Source organism: Scyliorhinus torazame, chromosome 17 (genome assembly GCF_047496885.1).
Source record: "Scyliorhinus torazame isolate Kashiwa2021f chromosome 17, sScyTor2.1, whole genome shotgun sequence".
In the NCBI taxonomy this organism is placed as follows: domain Eukaryota; kingdom Metazoa; phylum Chordata; class Chondrichthyes; order Carcharhiniformes; family Scyliorhinidae; genus Scyliorhinus; species Scyliorhinus torazame.
Window position 1 is genome coordinate 162,314,595 of NC_092723.1, and position 20,013 is coordinate 162,334,607.

Below are 20,013 nucleotides of genomic sequence, written 5' to 3' on the forward strand. Positions count from 1 at the left end.
ACAAATTAACAAGGAGTTTTGCTCCCAGTTGGGCATACGCCAGCAGTTACACTGTGCTTACAGACCGCAGGCAGCCGGGGTGGTTGAGAGACACAATCAGACCCTCAAAACTAAATTGGCTAACTTAAGAGCAGACACGGGACTGACATGGCTTAAGTTGCTCCCCGTTGCCCTCTTCCAGCTGCGGGTTACACCTGCGGGACCAGCCCGGCTCTCTCCCGCCGAGATTCTTTATGGCAGGCCTCTTAGAATTCCTTGGAGCCTGCAGGTTCCCAGACGGGTTCAGTTTCATCAGATGACTGAAGAAATGACCACCTATGTTCTAGCCCTTACGCAAGTGCTCAAGGAACTCCATGGCCCAGTCCGTGCGGCTCACCAGCCATTGCCCCAGTACCTAGCTCACTTTCAGTCCAGCCCGGTAGTTATGTCATGGTCAAAAATTGGACTAGGAAGGGGTCGGAGCCGCGATGGGACGGGCCCTTCCAAGTTCTCCTTACCACCCCACAGCAGTTAAAGTGGAGGGGCGAAGTGCTTGGGTCCACCTACATCACTGTAAATTGAGTCCATCTCCACTACTGTAAAAGGTCGGATACTAACCTGCCTCCCTTCTCCAGTGCTATTTTACAGGTGTGGAGCATGATGGAGTGGCTACGCATCATCTGTCTGATATTTGGCCTCACTTCGCTTGGCGTGTTATTGGCGATGGACATGGAAAAGGGGAATATTATGTATCTGTGTAGCCCCAACCAATCTACAAGGATACATCACCTATGCAAAGGTGATGTTCTTCGCTGCCCCCATATACGAGGACATGGTATCGACTCATGGAAGGTCATCAAAGTTAAGGAGAATGCGGGAGTCATGAAGCAGCTGCACCGGTCCCGGCGATGGGAAGGGAACATTATATGGACATTGCCTTGTTTTTGGAATACATGTAAATTTGATTTTGGATGTGTTAAAAGTGGTACAATAAAGGTAACATCAGGCTGTCAGAAGAGTGTAGGAAGAGACCATGAGAAAGAGAAAGGGACTAGAGAGAGGACGGGGCGTGTGAGAAGGGAAGTACAGCTAGAACGTAGGTTACCGGGAGATGCACTTAAGTTAATTAAAGGCCAAACTGAGGAAAACCCGGGTAGTATGAATCTCTTCTACCAGATTTACCACCGTCTGTATGGCCAGGGACGGGTTGTCTGCTACCCAAACCCCGCAGCGGTGTCTAGGTTATTTTCTGTTTCACCGCTTTGGGGCACTCCCCAAACGGTGGTTCATTGTCAGCGTTCCGAGCCATTGCCCGAGCAAGTCACTCTTCCTTACGATCCGGATTCAGCACCACCGGCTATTTGCCTTCCCCTTCCTCGGGGTAATCCCCACTCACAGTACGATAGGCTGCGACGGTGGAGGGCGTACATACCTAGCCACTTCACTCCCAATAGGGATTCCCGGTCGTACGAGAATTGCTTCAGCAGTGAAGGGTACGGCTGTTTGCTGGTAGAGGTGGACACAAATATAACATGTCTGTTTCCCACCTGTACGGACAGGAGGTGCCATATCACCCAGGCGTCTGGCCAATGCGTTTGTTATAACACCACTTGCGTTCCATTGAACGCTGGCCTCCAGCTCCTTTGTGGCTGGGCGAATGTCTCTCATATCACTGTTGGGAATAGGGCTTTCTGCATTGCTGGGCGGCCCGAATGGGCATTTCAAAATTGGATAAACTGGGCTACTGGGAGGTCCTTACGCAACCGATATGCTGATTGTGATGCTAGTCTCCACACGGAACAAGGATACTACTTTTTATTTAATGGTACGGCGACCAACGTTTTGTCACCCCATTTCCCCGCCGAATTGCTATTGGGACTCTAGTCCCTACCACAGTCCCCTGCCCTTCGGCGTGGAACCTGCATAATCAGTTAGCACGCCGGGCAGTCTCTGCTGAATTTTGCGAGAACTGGAAAAAACCTCAGGTTCTCGCACCCAACCGGGGCCACTCAGCCGGGTGGGGCATTCTGAGCGTATTGACACTGGGAGGTGTGGGGGGTTCCTTGGCTGTTAGTGATCGGAATTATTTTATTTGCGGCCTTACCATCTTGGGAAATGAAACCTTGGGAGCCCTCGGGGCAATAACTAAGGAGTTGTCTCAGCTACGGTTGTTTGCAATGCAGAACCGGTATGCTCTTGACTATCTTCTGGCCCGTGAGGGTGGGGTATGCGCCATAGTACAGGGCAAGTGGATCATGGGTGTTCAGGACTTGACCGCTAACATTACTACATTTATGGATCGCATACGGGATCACTTGGACGGGATGCAGGATCCTGACTCTTGGGGTAACTGGGGATCTGGAGGATGGAAGGACTGGTTGATAAATATGGCCATGTATCTAGTGGTAGCTATCGGCTGCATCTTTGTGGGCCTGGCCATCCTTAAATGTGTGATGGGTAGAATGCGGGGTGCACTGGATCAGATCACCGCCCCAATCACCGAGAAAAAACATTTTTTAACTGTTAAAATCCATGAGGGTGAAGCAGATGAAGGGGGGCTAAGATAGGAATTGGAAATGCAGCGACGGATCTTTTTAGATGAGGAACCGTAGCTATAGATTGGATAGTTCGGTTATCATGGAATGATAAAAGGAGGGAATGACGAATGTGATATAAAATAGTTACTTTAGAGTTACTAGTTAATGTAATGTAGAAATAAGCCACTTTGATTCTTGCAGTTAGGGACAAAGGAATTTGAGACCGCATGGAAAAAGCAGGAAGAGGTGTGTCTATGAGAGTGATGCTTCATTGATAGGGGCCAGAGAAAGGGATTGGAAGTGAGCCAATCAGAATAGATCGAACAGGTCAGGAGGGACATAGGCTGACCTATGTCCGTCGAGTATGTGAAACTTGATACCATTTGAATTGATTTTGCAGAGATCCCTTTGTCTTTTAGTTCAGTCGTTTTCTGGAATGTAAGAAGCTGGATGTCTCTTACATTTCTGTAAGATGATTCAAGCTTGCAAGCTAAATAAATAACTTCTGTTTACGTGCGAATCCGTCTCAACTTTTATTGAGGCCAGACTGACAGAGAAAGAAATTTGGAGATCTACACACGCGTCCCCCACAAGAGGATGCCGTCTTCCACGCTGAACTCTGACAGCTTGGAGGAAAATGCCCGCAACTCGCCTGGGAGCGGTCTTTGCTGCCCACCATACAGGACTATCTGCCGAACCTTTGACAAGACTGGCTCCGTCTGGGTCCACTCACGGATCTGTGATGCCGTGACAGACAAGGTGTCCATAAAATTTAGGGTTGCAACCACCTCACCGGTCGTGGGGGTCAACATGGGGCCGGTCGTTAAAAGGCAATCGGCTCAGTGCATCAGCATTTGCTATCTGGGTGCCTGGTTTGTGCTCCAGAGAATACTCATATGCAGCAAGCAACAAAGCCCAGCGCTGGATCCGTGCGGAAGCAATGGGCGGTATTGGCTTATCCTCTCTGAAAAGTCCCAGCAGAGGCTTATGATCAGTCATGACAGTGAAATGGCGGCCGTACACATACTGGTGGAAGCGTTTCACCGCGAAAACCACTGCCAGGCCCTCCTTCTCGATCTGCGCGTACTTTTTCTCCGCTGCAGTCAATGTGCGGGAGGCGAAAGCTATCGGTCGCTCGGCCCCGTTCTCCATCTTGTGGGACAGGACAGCCCCAATACCATACGGGGATGCATCACATGTGACGAGCAAAGGCTTTTCCGGATCATAGTGGGTTAGTAACCCAGACGACGACAATTGTTGCTTTACCCGCCGGAAAGCGGTTTCTTGCGGCTGACCCCAAACCCAGGTGTGATTTTTCTTTAGCAGCAGGTGCAAGGGGGCCAGCGTAGTTGCCAGATTGGGGAGGAACTTCCCGTAATAGTTTACGAGACCGAGAAAAGTGCACGCACCTTCTCTGCGACGGGGTGCAGACCCTCGCGGTCCACCCGATAACCTAGGTAGACTACTTCTTTTGCCTGAAATACGCACTTTGTGTGACGTAAACGGACTCCAGCCTCCGAAAGGCGTCTAAAGACAGCCTCCAGATTTTCCAAATGCTCTTGCTCCGACATCCCTGTAATCAACACGTCATCTAGGTAGACAGCCACACGTGGTAAACCTCTCAAAATGCCCTCCATAACACGTTGAAAAATTGCGCAGGCAGAGGATACTCCAAAGGGCAACCGTGTATATTCATACAGGCCCCGGTGTGTGTTAATTGTTACATATGGTCGGGAGGCAGAATCCAGCTCCAACTGCAGGTAGGCGTGACTCATATCTAATTTTGTGAATGAGAGTCCACCTGCAAGTTTCGCGTAGAGATCCTCTATGCGAGGCATTGGGTATCGGTCGAGTCGGAAAACTGTATTCACTGTAAGTTTATAGTCGCTACACAAGCGAACTGTGGCATCTGGCTTCATTACTGGTACAATTGGTGCTGCCCAGTCAGCAAAACGGACAGGCCTGATAATACCCAAACTCTCCAAACGAGCGAGCTCCCCTTCTACCTTCTCGAGCAAAGCGTAAGGCACTGGGCGGGCCCGGAAATAGCGCGGCGTGGCTCCTGGTTCAACTTGGATACGGGCTACGGCCCCTTTTATTTTCCCCAAACCAGGCTGGAATACCTCTGGGTATTGTCCTAGCACCTCAGTCAACCCTCCAGAAACTGTTTGGAGGATGTGCTGCCATTGCAACCGCAAATGGCGCAACCAGTCCCGACCCAACAGGCTGGGCCCATGGCCACGCACTACGATAAGTGGGAAACGCCCCTCCTGGCGTCCATAGACAACAGGGGTCATTGTAGATCCTGCAATGTCCAGTGGTTCCCCCGTTTAGGTGGCCAACCTGGCCTGTGAGTCAGTTAATGTAAGGGTCTGTATACCCTGCTTGATGCGGACGAATGTCCTCTGGGCGATCACGGAGATCGCTGCGCCAGTATCCAACTCCATCTCCAGCGGGTGGCCATTGACCCGTACTGTCACCTTAATGGGGGCCACACGGGGAGCTGCCACACAATGCAGCTGCAGGCAGTCGTCCTCCGTCTCCACGTCCTCAGGAGTGGTCGCCGCAGGTTCATCCACATGGAAGGTACGGCCTCTGGGCTGGTCCCAGTTACGGCCCCTGGGCTGGTCCCAGTTTCGGTCAGAACGACGGCGCCTCTGGCGTCCCCAGGACCGCCGTCCGCGACGGGGTCAGCGCCTACAAGTCTGACACGGACATGGCTCCTCATCCATTGGCTCTGGAGAAGGCTCCCTTCGGGGAGGAATGTCCGATGGCCACTGGCGTCGGTCTGGTCGTTGCCTCGCCCAAGGTACCGCAGGAGTGCGGGGGGACGTTTTCGGACAGAAGGGCTTGCGCCCCAAGGCATGCACTTCCATTCCCTGTAGCTCCTGTACTCCTCGCTCTGCGCTCTCTCGGGACAAGACTATTTGTATTGCCTGTTGAAAAGTCAATGTTGGCTCCGCTAACAACTTTCTCTGGGTTGCTGCATTGTTAATACCACAAACCAAACGGTCGCGTAACATTTCTGACAAGGTCTCACCATAGTCACAGTATTCCGCAATCCCGCGTAGCCTGGATAAAAAATCGGCAAGGGATTCTCCAGGGGTCCTCTCAGCGGTATTAAACCGGTAATGCTGGACTATCGTGGACGGGGTTGGGTTAAAGTGTTGCCCCACTATATTCACAAGTTCGTCAAACGTTTTGGTGTCCGGCGCAGCTGGGTACGTAAGGCTCCTAATCACCCCAAACGTATGCGGCCCGCAGGCGGTGAGCAATATGACCACCTGGCGCTCGTTTTCAGTGATATTGTTTGCCCGGAAATAGTAACGCATCCGTTGTGTGTACTGGTTCCAGCTTTCCAGCGCAGCATCAAAAACATCCAAACGTCCGTACAGAGGCATGGTATAATAGAAAACAACTTCCAACCTGTATCCAACAAAAATCCAGGGAGGTGGCTTCAACAGTGTAGGCAGCTATTCACTTTTACCTTCGTCGCCAGTTTTGTAAGGGCCACGAAGAATCCAGCACGAGTTTTAAGGATACAAAATAATAACGTTTATTTACTATAACAATATATATATATATATATATATATATAACAGTAGCAGTAACTTCCCTTGCTACCTTCTCCTTCCTGCTGGTTCCTGAACTGGCCAGCTTATTTATACTAGGAGTTTCTCCGCCCCCCTCATTGGGGAAGTTCATACTCCCATAGGATTGTGGGATAGTCATTAGTCCCCAGCCAATCGTAAGTAGGCAGGTTATAACAGAATCACTCCCGCTCTCCCTGGCAGGGAGAGTGCAGTCAAGCAAAATGAAAATGCTGCCTAGATTCCTCTACCTGTTCAGAACCCTCCCGATCTTCATCCCCTAGGCCTTCTTCACCAAAGTAAACAAATTAATCATGGCGTTTGTGTGTGCGTGTGTGCGTGTGGTGTGGGAGGTGGGCAGAGCAAGAGCGTCCTACAAAGGGGGGGGGGCGTGGCAGAGCAAAGAACCCTTGTATCTGCAAGAGCGTCCTACAAAGAGGGGGGGGGGGTGGTGGCAGAGCAAAGAACCCTTGAATCTGCAAGAGCATCCTACAAAGGAGGAGAAATATCGGGTGCATGGCCCTTTGGAACCTCCTACTCTACCACTGGCCAGCCAACACAGAAAGAGTACGGGGGTGGTTCAAAGAACCGGGAGCGGAATGGGTAAGAACGGAGGAGAACTCCTACATGGGATAGCCACAACCCCACTCCCATTTCTCCCATCCAAGTACTCAAGCTGTCCAGTGGTAATGGCCACGCTGAGGACATGGAATCAACTCAGGCACCACTTCAATCTGGTTGCTATGGCCCCCATCTTCAAGAACCATAGATTTGCCCCTGCAACAGTGGATGCCTCCTTTAAAAGGTGGAGACAAGACAGAGGAGTACTGGCGGTAAGGGACCTATAGACTGATGACACAGTAGCGATCCTGGGGGAACTAACGGACAAGCTTCAGCTCCCGAAAGGGAACAAGCTCCGGTATATGCAACTAAGGAACTTCCTTTGGAAGGAGACCACAACGTTCCCTCAGCTACCAGGACTCGCCTTACTGGGCAGACTCCTAACCTCGGGCGAACTAGGGGACGGTAACTGTGCTGACATGTACAGACAACTGCTAGAGGAGGTACTGTCACTGCTGCACGAGACACGGGAAAAGTGGGAGGAAGAGCTAGGAATAGATAGGGTGAGGACTCTGGGGGCGAAGCACTACATAGGGCGAACTCCATAACCTAGTTCGCAGGGCTGAGCCTAACGCAGCTAAAGGTAGTGCGCAGGGCACTTGACCAGAACACGCATGAGCGGTTTCTTCACGGAGGTGGAGGATAAATGTGAACGGTGCCAGGGAGACCCGGCCAACCACACCAGACTTGTCAGGTACTGGACCGCCTTTTTCAAGGCCATGTCCAAGGTTGTGGGGGTGAGGGTGGAGCCATGCTGGTCTTTAGGGTGTTGGAACAGGCAAAACTATTTACAAGGAGAGGGACAGACACCCAAGTCTTTGCCTCCCTAATCACCTGCTGGAGGCTCCTGCTCGGCTGGAGATCAACAGCTCCACCCAAGGCTGCAGACAGGCTTAGCAGAATTCCTTAAACTGGAAAAGATAAAATCCACCATTAGAGGATCGGAAGAAGGCTTCCGCAACACATGGAAGCAATTCATCGTCTTGTTCGAAGACCTGTCCGTGGCCAGCAACCAATAAGGGAGAGGGGCGGGCAGAGATGGGGAGGGAGGACCAAAACGGATAGAAAAGAGGGAGGCGATAGGAGAATGGAAAAGGTGAGACACCATCCTGTGTACGGATAAGCAGGGCATTGGGGACCAATGGGAAGAAAGCACATGGGTACGAACATGACAACAAAGCCAAGGTACGCCCAGGTGGCACCAAACACGCCCCAGTATGTTTAACACCAGGAGGCAACATGTGAATAATTAATGCAGTATAGTTATGGTAGCTGATCACTGGGGGCCCAAAATTAGCATTTCAGGTTGATGACCGTTTGTTCGAAACCTGACCAGACAGATCTCCTTGAATGGTGGAACATGCTTGTGCGATTGAAATGAAATGAAAATCGCTTATTGTCACAAGTAGGCTTCAATGAAGTTACTGTGAAAAGCCCCTAGTCGCCACATTCCGGCGCCTGTTCGGGGAGGCTGGTACGGGAATGGCCCCCTCTGTTCCGAACACCTGGAATGTTAACACTACCTTCCTTTCGCTACAGGTGCTGTCTGACCTGCTGGGCATTTCCATAATCTACTGCTTTCCTTTAACGTGTAATGTCGTTCATCTGCACAATCCAGCCCTTCAAAGGCAATGCATCACTAACGAGTTGTTAATTGTTCCTAAATGAATTTAACCACATCCAAACGTGACCTCATAGCTGTTTTTATATTGTTGTTAGTGGGTGATTGCATTGCCAGAACCATATGTGTGATTCTGTCGCAGTCAGTAGCAGCCCAAAATAATTTCTTCCAGATTTGAGTAAACAAGATCCCGCCATTCGCTTCAGCTAATTTAGTAAATTGTCAGGAACTACCAGTAAAAGCATCTTACTACTGATGTAAAGAAGTTCCTAATGACTGCACCATTGGGAGCTGCAGCCGAGTGCTTCCTATCACTTGGAAAAACTGTCATTGCTTCACTCAAAGTAGAAGTTTTGAGGCAAGAACAATGAATACAACAAACTACAAGTGCTAACATTACTGAATGGAGACAGTAGTCTTTCCACCAGTAGTTCCACGGTCGGGGCGATGGAGTATCGCCGGTCCACCTCCACTATGGAGTTGATCAGCAGTTGCCTAGCCCCCCTCTCCTTCCTGTCCTTGAGTGCCCAGTATGCTATTATTTCCTCCCTTATCACCGCCTTCAGTACCTCCCAGAATGTGGAGGGTGAGATTTCCCCATTCTGGTTGCAGGATACGTACCCGTCGATGGCTTGTGACATTCTTTTTCAGAATGCCTTGTTGACGAGGACTGTGTCCAGCCTCCATGGTGGGAGCTGGGACCGGCTCGTCACCAAACTTACATCCACATAGTGTGGTGCGTGGTCTGAGATTACTATTTTCGGAGTATTCCGTCCCTACTACCCGTGGAAGCACTGATTTACCCACTACAAAGAAATTGATGCGGGAGTACACTCTTGTGAACTTGGAAGAAGGAGGAGAACTCCTTTTCCTTTGGATGGTTGGACCTCCACGGGTCCACTTCCCCGACATCTGCTCCATAAAGGTGTTCAGTTCTTTTGCCATTGCCAATTGTTTCCCTGATTTGGGGCTGGATTTGTCCGTTCTTGGGTCCTGTACACAGTTGTAGTCTCCCCCCCCCCCCATGGAAGCAATTTTATAGTGGGACGGGCAGAGCCTCGCCGACTGCCAAGGGCAATCTGAAAAATTGAGTCCCATGTTTTAGATTGTAATAGATCAGACATATCCTGATGTCCCACAGATTCTTTTTTTTTTTAAATTTAGAGCACCCAATTCTTTTTCTCAATTAAGGGGCAATTTAGCATGGCCAATCCACCTATCCTGCACATCGTTGGGTTGTGGGGGTGAGACTCACACAGACACTGGGAGAATGTGCAAACTCCACACAGACAGTGACCCAGTGACGGGATTGAACCCAGGTCCCTATGCCCTGAGATAGCAGTGCTAACCAGTGCACCACCGTGGCATCCACACAGATTCTTAACAAGTGGTCACCTTCTTGTTTCTCTACCTCAAGGGCACGTAAATCAATTTAAAATGTTCATATCATTGCCCATGATAAACATAACTGCACATGATTTCCAGAAAAACAAACATGAAAAACTTCAGTGAAGAGCTCAATTCTATAAAGGAAGTAGTATTAACTATGAGCCAAAGAAGTACACCTCTCACCAGCAAATCATAGTCATATTGTAGAAGTGATAACAGATTAGATTCTGTACATTGACAGAGAATGATGACAGCAATGGGATAGGAATTGTCAGTTTACACAAAGAATTATAAGCTAATACCAACCTCCATTTCTTTATTTTCATATTTGTATGCATTTTTTGTTCCTTGACTTTTCCTTCTAAGTTTTTTGAGCTCTGCTTGAGACTTCTCAAGAGAATCCAATTTGGTTCTATGTTCTGTTTGGTACTTTTTAAGAGTTGCCTGCAAACAAAATTACATCAATGTGTTAATCTGCAGATTTTTGAGCTCCCAATTAACTTCAATTGATCAGGCTACCTTGCAGAGCAATAGCAGAGAATTCTGCTTGGTTGAAGATTTTACAGGGACTCAAACCTTGAAATAATCAACTTTGGTTCAAATCACAAATGCAGAAATTCAGATAAGCATTAGTTTAATCTCTTTTGGCTATTCCATTATGCATTCTTAATCTTTGTTACTCTGCCTTTTCAATATTAAAATAACAACTCGCACCAAGTCAGTTCACCTATCACTCTGTCGTCACTGAATTGTATTCACTCCCAGTTAAGTAATGCCTCCATTTTGAAACTTGCAAATCCCTCCATGGCCTTGCACCGCCTGTCTTTTTAACCCTTTTCAGTCCCACACGCAGGCGTCTGTATTCCTCTAATTCTGGCCTCTTGATCATCCCTTATTTAATTGCTCAACCAATGGTGGCCATGCCTTCTGCTGCCATGAGCCTAAGCTATGGAACTCTAAAGGTGGGATTTTCTGACACAGACCACCCCCCTCCCCCGGCAGCGGAAGAGGTGGCTCGTTATTGGCTGGCAGCAGGATGTTTTGATCCAGCCACTGTCAATGGGGTTTCCTGTTGTTCGTACTCTCTGCCACCGAGGTACCTATGGTAGAGAGCCGCTGTCGGTGGGACGGGAACATCTGGTAGGAACAGCTGGAAAATCCCATCCTAAACTTCCTGAAGTGCCACTACCTTTCTTTCCTCCTTTAAAGTGTTTCTTAAAATCTACCACTGTGATCATGCTTTGGTCATCTGCCCTAATCTTTCCTTATACACCCCAGTTAAATTTTGCTTTATGAAACTCCTATGAAGTGCCTTGGACATTCTGTTATGCTGAAAATGTTATTTAATGCAAGTTGGAGTATTTTTAAAAAAATTTAGATTACCCAATTATTTTTTCCAATTGAGGGGCAATTTAGCATGGCCAATCCACCTAACCTGCACATATTTGGGTTGTGGCAGGCACGGGGAGAATATGCAAACTCCACACAGACAGTGACCCAGGGCCAGGATCAAACCCAGGTCCGCAGCGTCGTAGGCAGCAGTGCTAATCACTGCGCCACCGTGCCTCCCTACAAGTTGGAGTATTAATACAACATCTGAAAATGAAATTGAATAGCATTCCTGTGATCATAGAGTAGTGTTTAATTTTTTGGATTAAAAGACATACTGAGACACGAATATGGGCTATATAAAAAGTTATATTTTTTGTTGCCTCAGTTCTTCCTGCAAGTTCAAATCCCTTGAAAACCAAAGTAAAAACATCCCCATAAAGCCAAAATTGCAGACAAACACAAGTCCTATAATGTTAGTTGATCAAGTCAACACATTTCTGCTGGATATATTTCTATGAAAATAAAAATACTCTCCTCTTGGGGTGTCAAGAACATGGGATCACAGTCTCATGATACTGAGGAGAGGAGAAACTTCTTCACTCAGAAGATGGTAAACCTGTGGAGGCCAAGTCATAATATATTTAAGAAGGAAATAGATAGGTTTTGAGACTCTTAAAGGCATCAAGGGGTATGGGGAGAGCCTAGGAGCGTGATGTTGAGTTAGAAGATCAACCATGGCCATATTGACTGGCAGAGCATGGTCGTAGGGCTGAATGGCCTACTCTTACTTTATATGCTTCAGTATTATGACAGTTTTGTCCTCTCTGTTCTGGTATGCTTGGGTTTTTATTATCCAACAGATTCTTTGGTTATTGGCTTGAAGTGGTTAATTAATTGCTCAGGGAAATAACTGCTGCTTGTGTCACTTTAAAATTATCTGTAACATAGCTGCTTGCCTGCGTTATGTTAACACACCATTAATATTTCAAATTTAAAAATGGTTGGGTGGGATTGGAGAAGAATATATCTTTTTGGACAAGATCTAAAACATATTGGATGAATATTCAGTACTTGAGAAAGTTGAAGGATTTAAAAAATATATTACGGTTCCATCTGTGATTTGCAACAGAAGCGGCAAATACCAGTAATCGCAACATTGCCCAGTTACAGTTTTAAAATAAAAACGTTAGATACCTACATTCATGTATTTCACATCTTGATCAGTTTTTTTCTCCAATTCGCTGATGATATCTTTGTGAAATTTCCTAAACTTGAAGGTGGGGGAAAAAAAGAAGTTTTTAATGAGAAACCATATCTGCAATAAAAAGAAAACCGATCTAACTAAACAGTAGTAAAATAACACATCTTAATATAATGGTCTCTCAAGTCCGGTTACCATTGATTTTTTTACCAAATGGTTGGACAGCAGGTGTGGCAGGTGACACTCATGCAAAATTCCCCAAACAGTTCTGGGCAAAAGATAAAGGAATGTCAATGGAAATTTCCCAGTCATTTGGTTTGGAGCAGCTGTTCCATGGGTGATGACAACAAATTAATTCCCTTGTTCTTTTTAAAGAGTTCCGTGAGCCCCTGAATTCTCTATTCAAAAGATTGGCGGCATTCTGCTTTCAGGGCTCCTTTGATACTGCTTTGTAACTGGACAAAGAAAGATCTATTAGTGGCTTAAATTGATCAAATGTTACTTTTCAAATGCTTGGGAAATACTTTGCATTAAGTTGTTGAGATCAAGAACTCAGATCTGTGAATTATTACACAACACAACAGTTGTATAATAATAATGAAGAAGAAACTTAAGTTGCAAGACAAAAGTAAAGCCATTTAAAACAATTTAAAAGATTTAAAAACTAAAATATTTAATATATACATACACTATCTTCCATATCTATGTTGACTTTCTTGTGTACTTCAGAAATCTCCATTAGGACTTGTCCTGTGGGGACAATTGTAAATCATGTTGAAGAAGCTGCTTGTTTTTGTTTTAGCTTGCACACAGTATTCCCCATTGTAAAGCATTATAAATTCCAAGTCCATCTTTCTTGTTGAAATCAGAGACAATCACTTCCTGGCCTCCATCAACTGGATCATTCATCATGGGGGCCGGTTTAATTCACTTGGCTGGACAGCTGGTTTGTGGTGTAGAGCGAGGCTAACAGCACAGGTTCAATTCCGGTACCAGCTGAAATTATTCATGAAGGTCTTGCCTTCTCAACTTCGCCCCTTGCCTGAAGTGGGGTGATCCTCAGGTTAAATCACCACCAGTGAGCTCTCCTCCTCAAAGGGGAAAGCAGCCGATGGTCATCTGGGACTATGGCGACGTTGCCATACCATTCAACAACAACTACTAGGCATTACTTAAGACAATCCACATTTGCTTTTCTGTATCGACCTTTCATCATGTGGAATGAGCTACCAGTTATATACTTAGTCTGGTTAAGATAGGGAACTGAACAGAGCAGTCAATATTGTAGTCAGTAGGCTTGATTTTTAAACCTTTTGATGGCCAGGATTGGACGCAGACAGGCGCTAAAGATAACACTGCTGGCTGGCCTGTTGATTCCCTGACTCCATCTGCCCCATGCTGTTTTGCTGAGGCAAGATTGGGGGATGGGCAGGTTGGTGACAAGTAGCTGTTTAAGGATCACTTCAGGCTAATTAAATGAAGTCAACTTGGATTTTCCAGTTGTCTACGGGTCCCCCACAGGCAGAGGGCACCAGTTATATGCTCAAGGTGACCTCCTAGTGGCTGACAGGGTTAGAGCCATTTCCTGCCTGGGTGAAAAAGCCATTTTTAATTTACCTTACAAGAAGTCAAAGATAGGACACCTCCATTTTGGAACACCATCTCCCTCACTTGCCTTCCATCACAGCCTATTGGTGCCATTATTTCCCCACATGTTGCAGACTTCTGGGGCGCGATTCTCCGACCCCCCACCGGGTCGGAGAATCGCCGGGGGCCGGCGTGAATCCCGTCCCCGCCGTGTCCCGAATTCTCCGCCACCGGAGATTCGGCGGGGGCGGGAATCGCGCCACGCCGCGCCGGTCGGCGGGCCCACCCCCGGCGATTCTCCGGTCCGCGATGGGCCGAAGTCCCGCCGCTGTCAACCCACGCTAGCCGGCGTGGATTGAACTACCTTTCGAATGGCAGGACAAGGCGGCGCGGGCGGGCTCCGGGGTCCTGGGGGGGGGGGCGGGGGGCGATCTGGCCCCGGGGGGTGCCCCCACGGTGGCCTGGCCCGCGATTGGGGCCCACCGATCCGCGGGCGGGCAGGCCTGTGCCGTGGGGGCACTCTTTTCCTTCCGCCTTCACCATGGTCTTCACGATGGCGGAGGCGGAAGAGACCCCCTCCACTGCACATGCGCGGGGATGCAGTGAGCGGCCGCTGACGCTCCCGCGCATGCGTCGCACGGCAAAGTCATTTCCGCGCCAGCTGGCGGGGCGCCAAAGGCCTTTCCCGCCAGCCGGCGAGGCGGAAATCACTCCGGCGCGGGCCTAGCCCCTCAAGGTGAGGGCTCTGCCCCTCAAGATGCAGAGAATTCCACACCTTTGGGTCAGCGCGATGCCGGACTGATTCACGCCATTTTTGGCGCCGGTCGGCGGACATCGCGCCAATTGCGGAGAATCCCACCCCTGATCTCTATTTGAGCCAAAGGGATTCTGGCTCCAGCAGATAAAATCCTGCCAATATTAATGTTCTGCCAGTCTATCCAGATTACTGTGTATATGGTGATCTGTGAATTGATTAGTCGCAATCAAGAGGTCTCATTTTAAATAAGGCTTTGGGCTGTCTTTGGCTCTTGAGGCAAACATAGAGCAAAAGGCGTAATATGTTTGCAAGTTGTTACAGTCTGATGTTTGGGGCTTTGCGTAACAGCTTTAGTAGTGCGGACAGTCCTGAAGGAATTTTCTTGAGGAAAAGTTTGCCCCTCAGTTTGGAGCACTATCAATTACGACGAGACGAGAGTAGAATGTAATCAAGGCTTTATTACACAGATGTGTGGCCTCCTACAGCAGCTTACGAAATGGCTGCTGTTCGGAGAGCACACACATTTATACTCCGCCTTCTGGGCGGAGCCTGCAGGCAGGGATCTACTCCCCGTACCTGTAGTACAGGGGCCTTACCGTAATATCCATATATACAATATAATACAACAGTGGTGACTACCACATTCACCACCTGTTAAAAATGAGTCCAGCAGGGAAGAGTGAGCTTTTTGTAGTACAGGCAGGAGACCAGGAAAGGGGGATAGACGATAGATGAGGAGGGCGGAAAGGAGCTTTCGGTACCTGGGGATCCAAATAGCTAGGAGCTGGGGGGCCCTACATAAACTTAACCTGACGAGGCTGGTGGAGCAGATGGAGGAGGACTTCAAACGATGGGACATGTTGCCGCTCTCGTTAGCGGGTAGAGTGCAGTCGGTCAAAATGGTGGTCCTCCCAAGGTTTCTTTTTGTGTTCCAGTGCCTTCCAATTGTAATCACCAAAGCCTTTTTTAAGAGGGTAGGCAGGAGTATTATGGGTTTTGTGTGGGCGAATAAGACCCCGAGGGTAAGGAGAGGGTTTCTGGAGTGCAGTAGGGACCGAGGAGGGTTGGCGCTGCCGAATCTGGGTGGCTACTACTGGGCAGCAAATGTGGCGATGATCCGTAAGTGGGTGATGGAGGGAGAGGGGGCAGCATGGAAGAGGTTGGAGATGGCGTCCTGCAAGGAAACGAGTCTGGGGGCGCTGGTGACAGCACCGCTGCTGCTCTCGCCGACAAGGTACACCACGAGTCCGGTGGTGGCGGCAACGCTAAAGATCTGGGGCCAGTGGAGACTGCACAGGGGTGCAATGGGAGCCTCGGTGTGGTCCCCGATCAGGGGTAACCATCGGTTTGTCCCAGGGAAGATGGACGGGGTGTTTCAGAGCTGGCATCGAGCATGGATTAGAAGAATGGGGGACCTGTTCATTGATGGGACGTTTGCGAGCCTAGGGGCACTGGAGGAGAAGTTTGGGCTACCCCCGGGAAATGCTTTCAGATACATGCAGGTGAGGGCGTTTGTGAGGCGACAGGTGAGGGAATTCCCGTTGCTCCCGGCACAGGAGATTCAAGACAGGGTGATCTCGGGTGTATGGGTCGGAGAGGGCAAGGTGTTAGCGATATACCAGGGGATGAAAGAAGAGGGGGAGGCGTTGGTAGAGGAGCTGAAGAGTAAATGGGAGGAGGAGCTGGGGGAGGAGATTGAGGAGGGGCTATGGGCTGATGCCCTAAGTAGGATTAATTCCTCTTCTTCATGTGCCAGGCTTAGCCTGATACAATTCAAGGTGGTTCATAGAACGCACATGACGGGGGCGAGGCTGAGTAAGTTCTTTGGGGTAGAGGACAGATGTGGGAGGTGCTCAGGAAGTCCGGCAAACCATGTCCATATGTTTTGGTCATGCCCGGGACTGCAGGGGTTCTGGAGGGGAGTGGTGGGAACAGTATCTAAGGTGGTGAACGTCCGGGTCAAGCCAAGCTGGGGGCTAGCACTATTTGGAGTAGTGGAAGAGCCGGGAGTGCAGGAGGCGAAAGAGGCCGGCATTCTGGCCTTTGCATCCCTAGTAGCCCGGCGAAGGATCTTGCTAATGTGGAAGGAGGCGAAGCCCCCCAGCGTGGAGGCCTGGATAAATTATATGGCAGGGTTTATTAAATTGGAGAGGATAAAGTTTGCCTTGAGAGGGTCTGCGCAGGGGTTCTACAGGCGGTGGCAACCGTTCCTAGACTATCTCGCGGAGCGTTAGATGAAGGTCGGTCAGCAGCAACAGCAACCGGGGGGGTGGGGGGGGGGGGGGGGGGGCGGGGGGGGGAGGGGAGGGAAGTGGAAAGGGTGCTTGTTTGGGGGGTATTTGAGCACGAAAATACATGAAGGATCTGGAAAACTGACATGTACGAGAGGAATCCAATGTACAAAGCTCTGTAACATATCGATTTACCATGTTCATGTCTTGCAACGTGCGCTTTCTTTCTTTTTGTTACCGGGAGGGGGGTGTCTTGTTTGTAAGGGTGAAAAATTGTGTTAAAATTCTTAATAAATATATATTTTTTTAAAAAATGAGTCTAGCGAGGGTGGTGGAAAACTATATACATACAGATTGGTTTTAAAATTACAGAGAAAGTTACAAATTTAGACGATCGGGCGCCTTGATCTGTCATTGAGAGCGCCGCAGAGCTGGTGGCGACTGAGGTGTCGGCTTGGTCTTTGGTGACTCCGGGAGCGTGTCGAAATCCTCTTCGTCCCCGGGTGGGAGCAAGGGGAGGACGGATTGTCCTTGAGCGGGGGCTGCGATGAGGTGCGCCGGGGGAGGGGAGGGTGGCGCCGGGGCAGGGGGAACCCAGCTGGTGCCAGATTCCTGAGGGAGACTGTGTCTTGGCGGCCATCGCTGTATGCTACGTAGGCTTACTGCGGGGTCACATGGAGTAGTTGTACTCTCTCAAACAACGGGTCCGCCTTGTGGAGCCGCACGTGCTTGCGGAGGAGAACGGGTCCTGGAGCTGCCAGCCACGTTGGGAGCGAAACCCCGGAGGTGGACTTTCTGGGGAAGGCAAAGAAACGTTCATGGGGGGTTTCGTTGGTCGTGGTGCACAGGAGCGACTGAATGGAGTGAAGTGCGTCGGGGAGGACCTCCTGCCAGCGAGAGGCCGGGGAATTTCTGGACCGTAGGGCCAGCTGGATGGCCCTCCAGACCGTCCCATTCTCCCGCTCCACCTGCCCGTTTTCCCTGGGGTTGTAGCTGGTCATCCTGCTCAAGGCAATGCCCCTGTTGAGCAGGTACTGGCGCAGCTCCTCGCTCATAAATGAGGACCCCCGGTCGCTGTGGATGTAGGCTGGAAAACCAAACAGAGCGACGATGGTGTTGAGGGCTTTGATGACGGTGGCAGACATCATATCGGGGCATGGGAATCGGGTACCACATTAAGAAAGTACGTGTTGCGGTTGGTGGAGGGGAGGGGCCCTTTGAAGTCCACGCTGAGGCGTTCAAAGGAGTGGGAGGCCTTCACCAGGCGCGCACGGTCTGGCCGGTAGAGGTGCGGTTTGCACTCCGTGCAGACCTGGCAGTCTCTGGTGATAGCCCTGACTTCCTCGATGGAGTAGGGCAGATTGCGGGCCTTAATGAAGTGGTAAAAGCGGGTGACTCCCGGGTGACAGAGATCGTCGTGCTGGGTCCGGAGTCGGTCCACTTGTGCGCTGGCACGTGTATCTCGGGACAGGGCATCGGGGGGCTCGTTGAGCCTACGGGGCGATACAAAATCTCGTAATTGTAGGTGGAGAGCTCGATCCTCCACCTCAAGATTTTATCATTTTTGATCTTACCCCGCTGTGTGTTGTTAAACATGAAGGCAACCGACCGTTGGTCAGTGAGGAGAGTGAATTTCCTGCCGGCCAGGTAATGCCTCCAATGTTGCACAGCTTGGGCCTCATTTTTGACGGAGGAGTGCCGAATTTCGGAGGCATGGAGGATGCAGGAAAATAATGCCACGGGCCTGCCTGCCTGGTTGAGGGTGGCGGGCAGAGCGACGTCTGATGCATCGCTCTCGACTTGGAAGGGGAGCGTCTCGTCGACCGCGTGCATCGCGGCCTTGGCCATGTCGGCCTTGATATGGTTGAAGGCCTGGTGAGCCTCGGCCATCAGTGGGAAAGCGGTGGATTTAATGAGTGGGCGGACCTTGTCCATATAGTTTGGGACCCACTGGGCGTAATACGAAAAGAACCCCAGGCATCGTTTGAGGGCCTTGGTGGAGTGGGGGAGGGGGGAGTTCCATGAGGGGGCGCATGCGATCGGGGTCGGGCCCTAGAACTCCGTTCTGAACCACATAGCCGAGGCTGGCTAATCGGTTCGTGCTGAACACACATTTCTCCTTGTTGTAAGTTAGGTTGAGGGGTGTGGCGAAATTTGGAAAGGTTAGCGTCGTGGTCCTGCTGGTCGTGGCCGCAGATAGTGATGTTGTCCAGGTACGGGAAAGTGGCCTTCAGCCCGTACTGGGCAACCATTCGGTCCATCTCCCGTTGGAAGACCAAGACCCTGTTGGTGATGCCGAAGGGAACTCTAAGGAAATGGTAAAGGCTACCGTCTGCTTTAAACGCAGTGTATGGGCGGTCGGATGAGGAGCTGGTGGAAGGCAGATTTCAGGTCCACTGTCGAGAAGACTACTGTGCAATCTGATTGACCATATCAGATATGCGTGGGAGGGGGTACACATCGAGTTCCATGTACCGATTGATGGTCTGACTGTAGTCAACGACCATCCTGTTTTTCTCCCCGGTTTTCACCACTACCACTTGGGCTCCCCAGGGGCTGTTGCTGGCCTCAATGATACCTTCCCGCAGCAGCCGCTGGACCTCAGACCTGATGAAGGTCCTGCCCTGGGTGCTGTACAGTCTGCTCCTGGTGGCGACGGGGTTGCAATCCGGGGTGAGGTTTGAAAACAGGGAAGGCGGGTCGACCTTGAGGGTCGCGAGGCCGCAAACAGTAAGTGGTGGTAGTGGCCCGCCAAATTTCAGGGTTAGGTTCTGAAGGTTGCACTGGAAGTCCAGGCCGAGTAGCAAGGCAGCACAGAGGTTGGGGAGGACGTCAAGCCGGAAGCCGCTGAACTCTACGCCCTGGACGGTGAGGGTGGCGATGCAGTACCCCCGGATCGCCACGGAGTGGGATCCGGAGACCAAGAAGTTTCTCTGGTGGATGGGGTGTACTGTGAGGGAGCAGCGCCTTACTGTATCGGGGTGGATGAAGCTCTCAGTGCTCCTGGAGTCCAGAAGGCAAGATATCTCGTGCCCGTCGACCTTCACCTTTGTCGAAGCGGTCGCGAGGTTGTGCGGTCGAAACTGGTCGATCGTGACCGAGGCGAGACGCGGCTGGTCGTCGGCTGTTGCAGGCGATGAGCGGCCCAGAGGTGCCCGATGGGCAGGG

The 20,013-nt window shown here is 50.2% G+C and overlaps 1 protein-coding gene across 1 annotated transcript in view; it reads right to left on the bottom strand.

The window, feature by feature from the left end:
• LOC140394351 (BAR/IMD domain-containing adapter protein 2-like 1) overlaps window positions 1-20,013 on the bottom strand; it is a 241,601-nt gene that overhangs the window by 121,629 nt on the left and 99,959 nt on the right. The window contains exons 4-6 of the mRNA XM_072481550.1: window positions 12,959-13,020; window positions 12,268-12,339; window positions 10,044-10,181 (exon numbers count right to left, since the gene is read on the bottom strand). Coding sequence (XP_072337651.1) covers window positions 10,044-10,181; window positions 12,268-12,339; window positions 12,959-13,020 — 272 coding nt within the window. The remainder of the gene's footprint in view (window positions 1-10,043; window positions 10,182-12,267; window positions 12,340-12,958; window positions 13,021-20,013) is intronic.